This window comes from Schistocerca americana, chromosome 2, assembly GCF_021461395.2.
Source record: "Schistocerca americana isolate TAMUIC-IGC-003095 chromosome 2, iqSchAmer2.1, whole genome shotgun sequence".
In the NCBI taxonomy this organism is placed as follows: domain Eukaryota; kingdom Metazoa; phylum Arthropoda; class Insecta; order Orthoptera; family Acrididae; genus Schistocerca; species Schistocerca americana.
In genome coordinates this window covers 512,783,729-512,795,975 of record NC_060120.1, presented here as the reverse complement: position 1 = coordinate 512,795,975, position 12,247 = coordinate 512,783,729, and the positions used below count along the sequence as shown (strand labels likewise).

The 12,247-nt window shown below is 40.5% G+C and overlaps 1 protein-coding gene across 1 annotated transcript in view; it reads left to right on the top strand.

Annotated features, from left to right (window-relative positions):
- LOC124595100 (sterol regulatory element-binding protein cleavage-activating protein) overlaps positions 1-12,247 on the top strand; it is a 241,904-nt gene that overhangs the window by 13,820 nt on the left and 215,837 nt on the right. Inside the window, exons 3-4 of the mRNA XM_047133693.1 lie at positions 9,631-9,793; positions 11,537-11,661. Of these exons, the coding sequence (XP_046989649.1) occupies positions 9,631-9,793; positions 11,537-11,661 (288 nt within the window). The remainder of the gene's footprint in view (positions 1-9,630; positions 9,794-11,536; positions 11,662-12,247) is intronic.

Genomic DNA, 12,247 nt, shown 5'->3' with positions numbered 1-12,247 from the left:
ACATAGACTTTATATACTGATCATCCGAGTTGGCAAAGTGTCAACTGATGCTGTACCATGACTTACTTCCTTTTCCCTGGACATTTTACTAATACTAATGTTCCAATTACAAATCTTAGGCTGCTGTTGCAATCACAACACTTACACTATATTTCTTCCTCAACATACTGCTGCTGATTCTCGTAGCTGTGGGCTGCACGACTGGCTGCAACTTTTATTGCAAACTGCGCTGGCCGCTTCTTGCCACTGCCGCATGTGTCGTTTGTGGCTGTATCATGCTTCTCCGCCCGCTGTGCCGTCTTGTAACATTAAGAGTCTTGAAGTGATGATTAATAACATAATCCCATGGGCCACGCTCACAATGTTAACTTTTATTCTCATATCACTTTAGCACTTCCTATTCCTCAATTACCAGTACTACTTTCATTGTAACAGAAAATTTGATCTTGTGGCATCAGCTGTTATAGTTCAACTACAGTTCAAAAATAGTCCAAACCTACCTATCTGAGTTATTATGCAGTTCTCTGGTCATTTACAGTTCACATGAATCACAGTCCTTACACGGTTCACTGTTAGGGTACAGTTCACAGTTCTCGCGAATAAAACGTAACCTCATAATAATTCCAAAGCACTTTGACTTCAAAGATGATTCCCACCAGGGAATTTGAGCTGGCAGGTCGATAGACACACAAACAAACACAAACATACACACAAAATTCTAGCTTTCGCAACCAATGGTTGCCTCATCAGGAAAGAGGGAAGGAGAAAGAAAGACAAAAGGATATGGGTTTTAAGGGAGAGGGTAAGGAGTCATTCCAATCCCGGGAGCGGAAAGACTTACCTTAGGGGGAAAAAAGGACAGGTATACACTCGCACACACACACATATCCATCCACACATACACAGACACAAGCAGACATTTGTAAAGGCAAAGAGTTTGGGCAGAGATGTCAGTCGGGGCAGATGTACAGAGGCAAAGATGAAGTTGAAAGACAGGTGAGGTATGAGCGGCGGCAAATTGAAATTAGAAATTAGCGGAGATTGAGGCCTGGCGGATAGCGAGAAGAAAGGATATGCTGAAGGGCAAGTTCCCATCTCCGGAGTTCTGACAGGTTGGTGTTAGTGGGAAGTATCCAGATAACCCGGACGGTGTAACACTGTGCCAAGATGTGCTGGCCATGCACCAAGGCATGTTTAGCCACAGGGTGATCCTCATTACCAACAAACACTGTCTGCCTGTGTCCATTCATGCGAATGGACAGTTTGTTGCTGGTCATTCCCACATAGAACGCTTCACAGTGTAGGCAGGTCAGTTGGTAAATCACGTGGGTGCTTTCACACGTGGCTCTGCCTTTGATCGTGTACACCTTCCGGGTTACAGGACTGGAATAGGTGGTGGTGGGAGGGTGCATGGGACAGGTTTTACACCGGGGGCGGTTACAGGGGTAGGAGCCAGAGGGTAGGGAAGGTGGTTTGGGGATTTCATAGGGATGAACTAAGAGGTTGCGAAGGTTAGGTGGACGGCGGAAAGACACTCTTGGTGGAGTGGGGAGGATTTCATGAAGGATGGATCTCATTTCAGGGCAGGATTTGAGGAAGTCGTATCCCTGCTGGAGAGCCACATTCAGAATCTGATCCAGTCCCGGAAAGTATCCCGTCACAAGTGGGGCACTTTTGGGGTTCTTCTGTGGAAGGTTCCGGGTTTGAGGAGATGAGGATGTGGCTCTGGTTATTTGCTTCTGTACCAGGTCGGGAGGGTAGTTACGGGATGCAAAAGCTGTTTTCAGGTTGTTGGTGTAATGATTCAGGGATTCCGGACTGGAGCAGATTCGTTTGCCACGAAGACCAAGGCTGTAGGGAAGGGACCGTTTGATGTGGAATGGGTGGCAGCTGTCATAATGGAGGTACTGTTGCTTGTTGGTGGGTTTAATGTGGACGGACGTGTGAAGCTGGCCATTGGACAGGTGGAGGTCAACGTCAAGGAAAGTGGCATGGGATTTGGAGTAGGACCATATATGTGTGTGTGTGTGTGTGTGTGTGTGTGTGGGTGCGCGCGTGCTTGTGATATACCACTTTCCTCTAAAATTTCTCTCTTTCATACCTTCTCTGTGTTACCATAGATGTCACTGCTCTCATTTGTACTAAGATTGCGGTACACACGAGGTACTGATTTGCTTCCGCTGCCCTGAGTGGAATGCATAAGTTCTAATAAATGTTAACCAAACTGCAGTCTTCTATAGTTGTCCCCTATGCAGAAAACAGCGTGTAGGTTGTGAATCTTTTATCTTAAGGCTGTAATAAACTCTTAGCGGGGAACAAATATTATATAAATTTCCAATTAGTTTCTTTGTAAGGGATGCCACTTGCTTTTTATTTGCAGAACGTGAGGAACTGCACAATTACATTCCACTTTAAAGTCACGAATAATTTCCATTCTTCAGCAAATTAGTGAACTCTTTGTTCCGTAATTACCATCACTGTCCAAATAACTAGAAACTGCTAATAAAGTCTTATCAGACACCGACCTCAGCAGACGCCATGTATGTCCTTCTAGACTACCGAACCATCTCTGATCTTAAAGCCGAACCACTTTGCCTGCAGCCCGCATCTCGTGGTCGTGCGGTAGCGTTCTCGCTTCCCACGCCCGGGTTCCCGGGTTCGATTCCCGGCGGGGTCAGGGATTTTCTCTGCCTCGTGATGGCTGGGTGTTGTGTGATGTCCTTAGGTTAGTTAGGTTTAAGTAGTTCTAAGTTCTAGGGGACTGATGACCATAGATGTTAAGTCCCATAGTGCTCAGAGCCATTTGAGCCACTTTGCCTGCACGATCCGAAGGTCACCAAAGTGTTTCATGTGCCTTCTTGTTTAGCTGTTGTTTATTATTCTGCTGGATATTTATACTTGTGAAATAATGGAGTGATCGCAAGCTATTGAGAGATTACTTTATTTGAAATGCAAGCAGATATGCTGTTTAGCGTATCTAACATTAATAACAGAAGATTATCATATTGGTACGCAACTTCGGAACACAGCAGCCAGTTGCAGAGAAGGACCACAATTTTAGACAGCCTTCCTCATGATACCCATACTGAATAAACCATGTGTCATTGGTACCTCACACCACATTATGTCATCTTGCCACTGCTGGGTTCTCAGCTTTCCTAAGCAGAGCTTCTTGTACTTGAATATGTTGGCTGTAAAGCCAGATATATTACAAGATGTAGCCTAAAGACAAGACAAGTAACCCTAGTAGTGGAGGATAGAATGGGCTTGAGTGTGATAGTGGGGATGCTATCCCCTAGTTCAGATTTTACAGTGCCAGAATAGGTGCGGTAGCTAATTTGACATTGACTACCATGAGCCCATTACAGTTCTACGATTAAATTTGCAACATAAATCTCAACAGCAACACATGTAATGGCAACAGACACAGCTTGTTAGATACTACCAAACAGCTCACGATCTGTAACAGCTTCTGCCACAGTGCACAGCATACTGGGTTTGTGCCCAATAATTTTTTAAAGAGACTGATTGCTTTTCAACATTCAAAACCTTCAAAATCTTTGAAGTAAGTTCTTTACACATTATGCATCACTATCCCCGTTTTCCCCAGTCCACATATGCTTCCTGAAAAAAGGTGTCACCAAGAACCACATGTTCATTGGAGCCTCTTTTACCCTGTCCAAGAACCCATGATTCAGGATCATACTTGAAAATCAATGTCTCATCTCCTTTTGTTGCTTTTTCAAGGAAGTTGACATTACTTGTGTTGTGTTCCAGCAACCCACGACACTTCAGCACATGGATTTCTTTCTGTTCATTGGTCTCCACTTTTGGGACTTTCTCATTACTATGAAATGCGATAAACATTCAATTTTGGTATATTAAAATCCTCTGGTATCATTCTTACAATTAAGTGTAGATCCCTGTTCAAAGCTATCTACACTTTCCCTACTTTTCAATATATGTGAAATATTGGCCGATACCCAGAGCACTAATTCTCATCATGTTTTTGCAGTCCTGCTGGTAATGTCTTTATTCTGCTTGTAAATTCTTGGCTGGGACATGGATACTGGCTTGAAGGCTTGCTGAATCAGGCTCACCATCTTAGAGTCCAGTTTTTTTGAGTTTAACACAATATTTGATTGCATATTATTGCTTGATTAACAGCAGTGTCTTGACTCACAATGTGTTACCAAAATACGCTAGGCATGAAGTGCAATACTCACCCTGTCGCTGTCTGGAGGCAGCTGAGCCATGTCTCATTCGTTAGCAAAGAGCCCTTTCCACCATTCTCACTGAAAATCAAATCACTTAGGTCCTTTTGGTTCACTGGAGAATTTTATTCTTGAAGCCTTTGGGACAAAGCTCTTTGTATTAGAGGACACAGAGGTACAAAGACTACAGATACTGTAACTCAGACACGAATAGTCAACAAATGGAGAGTAAATACAAGCCTACTTTCTGTATTGACTAGTGACCGCCACTTCATAAAACCACCTCACAGTAATAAATGACAAATAATGTATTAACACAGAACACACACTCCCCCTCTGCCCCTCTGCCCCTCTCACCACCACCACCACCACCACCACCACCACCACACACAAGCACGTGAGTGCATGCACTATGTTAACATAAAAATTGCTGAAAAAGTTCATCCCGAGAAAGCTTTAACTCTTTCTCAATAACTGATAAAATGTTCCATCAGGCATAAAGTTAACAGCTTGTTTCTTTGCAGTCACTACCTGATGAAAACCTGAAACGGGTGAGAATGTTAGTGCAATCTGTAGTTATTGAAACTTGAGCTCCAACTCCAAAGCTCATTGGACATCAGAAAATTAATAGAAAACAGTGACTATGTGATGTGAATGCATGGTGTCTGCTCTTTTGGACATGTTTAAAAGAACTGACACCACACATTCATGTGAATGATTCACCTCGATGGGTAGTGAATCCTTCACCTTCATTGCAGGTGCACAATTATGTTTGAGCTCCTGTACAACTCTCAAAGTAGCGAGCATTTAGGATATTGACAGGGACTGCAATAGGTGGCATTGGGCAACAGTGTGTGTCAGCAAGGAGGTGTATCTAGATAGTCTATGCAATTGCAATAAACACTGTGTCCAGGTGATGCAGTGGTTAATGCAACTCCCCAGTAAGCAAGAGATCCTGGGTTTGTATCCCGGTCCAGCAAACATTTTTGTTTGCTGCTCCTGATTCCCCAATACTGTACGTCCTTTTGCAACTGACATCAATAGTTCCTTTCCTTTCCTGTCTCCCCTCCACCTTTGATTTGCATAACAGTAACTAAAATTGGTATTTAATTATTGTGATACATTCACTTAAAGTAACAGCCACAGATTTGATATTCTATGGATGGGCTTTTATATTTATTATTGTTTTTGGCATACCATAGTGATCAATTTTCCGATCATTAGGTGAGTACAGTCAATAACCATTTTTCCTTGTACAGATCTACAACTATCAGATGATCAGAAGCAAAAGCATACCAAGTAGAAAAAATAGCCTAATGAATGAAACAGCCTTTCTCCATCCCACACTACATGCAGAAAAACCAAAACTACCTCATAATTTTATTGAGGGCCACCTCAAAGAGAATGTGTATGGCCCCTTAGAGATGTAAAATTTTAACTCTTCCTCTAGAGTAGTTGTTTATCATACAGCTGATACCCCATAAACAACAAAGAAGGAAATTGTCATGAGAGTATGTTACACATCCATTGGTTCAGTTAACAGTAATGACGGATAAGGAAAATCATGACAAGCAAGCCCAGTTCATACACATTGGTTATGGCTTCGGAATAATTAAATATAAATTGTTTTATAGTTTTGTGATATTGAACTACCACATGTTACAGAAAAAATTATTTTGATATGCTATTGTAGACAATACAGACTAATTTGATAGGTGTCAGAATTTATCTGCCACATAGAATGAGGTGAAATAGCTGTAGCTAATTTCACTTTCTTATGGGTATTCCCACTTTGGAAATATGTAGCAGATAATCTCTTGTGCAGGGTCATAGCTTGTTTCATATTTGTGCCCTTTTCTTGTGATCATTGGAGAGATTATTTGGAGCGCATATTTTATGTAGTCTCATCCATTTGTAAGTAATTGTACAAATAATGATCCACTTTGAATGATTTTAACAAATTCCTCGTCATTCTAGACATTGTAGTTTATTGAAAGAACATCACGGTCACAGATCACTGCAAACTGGTAGCGAGATTGATTGTAGGGTCCGTTTGTGAATATCCCCCAATACCGACATAGTGTAGACAAACTCAGTCCAAATGAAATAAAGCCAAATGGGTCACTCATGTGTGGCAATATCGATATGTAACAGGATTTTCTCCTACAGGTGTTTTGATGCATATCATACACATACCATTTGTAATTATGGAAAAAGCTAAAGATGGCACTACTAACACTTACATAATGTGATGGTAGTATCTTACATAATGTGATGGTAGTATTTGCTTACAGGCTCTGTATACATGTGATAACAACACCTTGTACACATTTGAGTGTTAACACAACATTGGATCTCTAGCGCTGTTTAATGACATTTTTGTGTGCATGTTCATTTGTGCATGATATACATGTTGATGTAGTCCTGCAATTACAGTGGGGTTTTCATATGGAAGTGACTTCCCAGTTTGCATTTGCAGTTTGGATTACAGTGGCGGCTGAGTACATGTGAGATATTGCAGAGGATTGATATTTAGGGGAATAGTATTTACTGATGGAATAATTCGGCAGAGGAAAAATTTTAAACTCTGGGTCTAGTCTGCCGATTGAGTATAGTAGTCCCATTTGATTAAAGCAGAAAGTATTGAGATTAGTGACTCAAAATACAATGTAAGTTTGTGACGAATGATAGTTGGCAAGACATGAAAAACAGTAGACCTAAGCAGAAAAGCTACATTATACTGAGAAACTGGCTGTAAGTGTAAGTACCTATGTTTTGGTAAACCTGCTGAGCATAAGAACGTGTCTCCCACAGAATCTTTTAATAAACTAGGTGAAAAATAGAGCACATGATGTTTATTTAGGATGACTTGTTAACTACACCCGGAAAATGCCTCAGATGTGAGAAATATTGCATTGGAGGGGGGGGGGGCAATGCACTTCTTTCTTTTCACACCCCCTTCAGTTGTTTTATACAGATGCAGAGTTTCACGGGGATATGTACCAATAAAATTCTCTCAAGCCTTCCTACGATGGTGCTGTGGAGAGAAGAAGAGTCCACGTTTTGCTTTCATGAGTCACCGTATCAGCACTGCCATGGCCGAGAGAATATTTTGTCATGCCAGTTTTGCCCTACTGCAAGGAAGGATACATCACACCTGAAGGCAGTTGGACACAAACAGTGGCAAGCTAATGGCCATCCAGCTGCAGCTAAGAGAGTCGCTCCCAGATTCAGATTTGGAATGGACTGATGCAGCCACGCTAACACAACAAATGTCATCACAGAGGATAACCATGCAAAGGCAGAAAGGGAAATTTAGCTGGCTTTCACAGCAAAAGCGTGGGGCAGAACAGAAAACAGGACATGCCGTTGCCAACAAAATGATGAGAAACAGTGATGTCAGATGCCATGTCAGCTCTTAAAAGGAAACATAATTTTGCACCATTCCCTTGGAGCATCTGACATAATAAGTGGTTTGGAGAAAGTTTGCAAGATGCCATCAAATTCTTTCAAAATACAAGTCGCCAACCTTGAACATGTTAAATGCAGCCATTGGTGTGGAATGAGCTGACTATGTTGTGTAGATTTGGTTGATGCTGGAGGAAGAGACGTATCAGAATTTATGAAAGGACCCCAACATCCAGAATAATAAGGAAGACATCAGACCTTCTCAAGAGGTCTTAACTAGGAGAGAATGTCATTAAAAATCGCCTCCCTCGGGCTCCTTGACTACCTACATTGCATGGTATTACAAACACTCACAAAAAGAATACACATCTACATTCTGTTGTGATTACTGTTGGATCTCCAACTTATGGACTCGCGAAACATCTGGCAACCCCCTTACTCCGCACGTTGGTCATTGTGTGCACCACATCAAGAGTATGACTGACTTCATCAGTTGAATATAATACCTGCATTTTGGAGAAGGAGATACTATCATCAGTTTTGATGTGGTTTCGTTAGTCACGCATGTTCCTGTCAAAGATTATATAGATCTATTCTCCCAGTTATTTGATGACACGGTTGTGGGTTTATTTAAACATACTCTAACATTGTCGTATTTTTTGTGTGATGGTGAGTATTTTAACCATTTATAACCAACCTGTGCTATGGAGTACTTTGAGGACATTACCTTGGAAATGGCTCCTGCAAAGTGTAGTTGCTTTTATTGATACGTCGATGACACGTTTGTTGTCTGGTGTCATGGATGTGAAAAGTGCACCACATCAACAGTATGAATGACAATGTCAAGTTCACGATGGACGTGGAGGTAGACAGTGCCCTGCCATTCCTTGATGTCTTTGTTCACCGTAAAGCAAATGGTTGTCTTAGCCATAATGTTTATCGGAAACCTAGTCACACGGACCGATACCTGCGTGCTAACAGCTATCGACATCTGTTGCAGAAAAATTCTGTTCTGAGGACTTTGGTGCATTGAGCAGAAGCCATCTCGGGCACTGAAAACCTGCTGAAGGAACTGAACCATTTATGGAAAATATTTGGGATCAACGGACAACAACTGCCAAATTTTGCAAGCCACTTTTCCAAAAACACACAAGCAGAAAGACCACGAGGAGGACTCAAAGAAGCTTGCATTTTGCCCTTTAGAGGAATGATTAGCTAGCACCTAAGTAGGTATAAAATAGATTCGGTCTTCAGAGCTGCAATAAACATTCAACAACTCATGAGGCCTGTGAAAGACAATGGCCTCATAACACCAGGAGCATATAAAATACCGTGTGAGTGTGGATACTTTTATGTTGCATAGACTGTACATACTATTCAACAGCGCTGTGCAGAACATGAGAGATGCTTTTGCCTTTGGAACCCTGAGAAATCAGCAGTAGCAGAGCATGCTCTAGTAAATGGTCATCATATTGAAAAGACACTTGTTATTACACAGGCAAACAGTTACATGGATAGTGTAACAAAAGAAGTGATAGAGATGAAAATTTGTGACAACACCCTCAATAAACATGGCGGCCTGTGGCTTGAGACACAGCCGTTGGAAGGATGAAGCGGGCACGCAATGAAAACATTGCCTTATATGGGGTTGGAGCGAGCACCAGTGACGTCACAGGAGGCACTGGAGACAGTAGCAGCAAACAAAAGACAAGTCACCACTTGACAGTGGATGATGAGCACTCGGCTGCAAGTTTGTGGATTTTAAATCACACGATGTGGATGGAAGCAAGAGAGAATTTTATCCTTTCAATTGTTCTCATCTAGAAGATTCCCATATGAGAAAAATTGACTGCACTTTTCCCCCTGTATATCTCACACTGTAATTTTTTCATTGTGGTGGCGCATTGTTGTATTGTCTCTAAAAATGAATTATTGCTTACTGTTGTTCAATATTTGTTAACTAATTTTTAACAATATTTTAATGTATTTTTTTCTGTTTCATGTGAAGTTACCCACTGCTGAGTCTACCTTTACCAGGTAATGTTCCGCAGGCACTAGTAGGAAACAAAACATTCATTTCCTCTAATGTTCAAGCTCCATTGTCGTCATCTCAGCAGAACTCTGAACTGCCTCGATGGTTCTCTGGCACACCATTACTTTATGTTCATCAGGTAAGAAAACCAAAATTGGGACATCTTTCTGTGCCACTAACCTGTAATTCGTCTTTTGTAGATTGACGGGTTTATCTTTTTACTTAAACCTTCAAATTTTTCATGATTTTCGTGGTTTCCACTTTTTGTATAAAGCTGGAAATCCTGTCATTGCAAACAATCAATTATCATACATAAAATTGTGTGATAAAATGCTAGTTTGGAAAATGTTGCCATGATTTGTGCTGCATGTAATATGGAGTAGTGGGTAGTGTCACTGGCTTGCGTACTGCAAGCCACCAGTTCAGATGTGATCAGCAGCAAACATTTGTTATTTAGTATTTAGCATATCTAGAACATTCTTGAAATTTCTTATGTTTGTAATATTTGCATGTTCTGGAATAATTTAAGTTTTTACAAACGGAAATACTCTCCGCCCTGGAGACGGGTTTGGTCTGGCTTGTTTTCAATGTTCGCCAGAGCAGACTGTTTACAACTAATGTTCTTTTGGTGCTAAGGGATGTCATTCATTCATAACCCTACTTTCAGATTTGAACTTGTTTGTGGTCACAGCATGACCACTCCTTCCTGATTTTGTCCAAGCCTTTAAAAATTCTGCACCTGCTATTTTTTATGTAATCCCAAACATAATAGAAACAGCCTGTAATTTGCTTTCTGAATTTACTTTATAATCTCAAATAACCAGGATAGATGTGCCTTGGCTAGTTTACGTGGAATGTGCATCACCTGTAGTATATTTGAGTTCATTAGTTTTTTGATGATTAATGCCACACATGCTTTGGCTCAATGTTGTGATCCCAATATTAATAAGAGTTAGTCATTTATGTGGGAAAAAAACGAAATTCTTGCTATTGGCTGACTATAACACGTGTCCTATGCTCTGAATAGCTGCTGTCATCGGCTGACGAGATCTCGTGGCTTGAGATATGACTCGCTTACAAAAGGACATCGCAACCTCTGTTTCAACGCTCCGGAAACTAACGTGCTGTGTTTGGTGCAATTCGAATTTATACTTTCGGAATATGAAAATATGCAGCGTATATGTTGCTGCAAATCAAAGGTCTTTCCAAAACTTTTATTTATTTAAAGTCTCTCCAAAACTTATCTGCCCCATCCTTTTTTTTCCCGGGAAGTTCTACGCGATTGTGTAAAACGTTAACCATTCAAAGGAATTAAAAGTTTTACAGTTCCGAGGGAAAAATCTACGGAAAAGCTACTGTCACTTAGCACAGAAAAAGTGTATTTTCGCCCGGGAAAAAGCATAATTTTTAAACGGGATATCCGGGAGAAATCTGGGAATAACCCGGGATTTTTTTTCCCTTGTCCCCGTATACACCCTGCATACACCAAAAATTGATTCAGATAAATGTGGAATCACGACCCTGGAAAACTTTGAAATCTCACAACTCATCTTTGATAAGTAATACCTTTATGTCAGAAAATGTTTTGTGTGGTTTAGAACGTTAGCTATCTCATTTTTGTAGCTATTAGGACAAGCACTTTGTGTGCAACTCCTTGCTTTTAAGACTGTTTTATGATTTCATCTCAGATCATTATTTTTAATTCTCCTGCATATATTTTTCTCCTCGGACAAGTATAAATCTGTGCATATCCAACAACTAAGATAAAAGGAATAAATGTTATGTGTATATTATGACAGAGAGAGAGAGAGAGAGAGAGAATGTAAAATGTTCTTGTCCTTATCATTTTTGTTTGTTTGCTGTTTATAATTTTAATTGACAGGTAATAGTAAGATCTGCTGTGTGTCCATGGGCTGATGACTTGGTGCTTGCTGATGGTTTTCGTGCACCTCTTGGAGAAGCTTTCAGATTGCTTGATGCTGTTAGAGACTATCACCACGAGAATAAGTAAATATGCTATACTATTTCAGAATATACTGCTGGAAAAGCTTCCATTGTGATAAATAATATCTTAAGTTTCCTTCTTTTTTACTGTATCATGGCTATCTGCTCTTCTTTTCTGCTCCTTTTTAAATACTTTAAATTCAGTTTTGCCCAAATAAGTAAGCTCATATATTAGCTGAATACAATCACATGAATAACAATGAACACACAGATTTTGATACTCTTCCATATTTATCCTTTGGCATCATGGATGTAGTCTGCTACTTCTGCTGTCATAGCATTTGTGACTAGATGTGATCCATTGCCCAGTTTTATGGATATCTAAAACAAAAAAGTAACATACAATATTAGACCAGACATACAGGATGAGCAAAAGTCTGTCCCTTATTACAAAAATTTGTTTCTAATGAACTATGCTAGATACAGTTATGCAGTTTGTTGCAAATGGTACCGTAGCCCATACAGTTTTTTATGGATACATTTCCACATGCTCGTTGTTCATTACCTATAGAAAGTTCAGGTGATACTCAGTGTTTCTCCACATGTTTGCCAACAGTGTCATCATGGGCTCCAGGTCGACCCCTTCTTG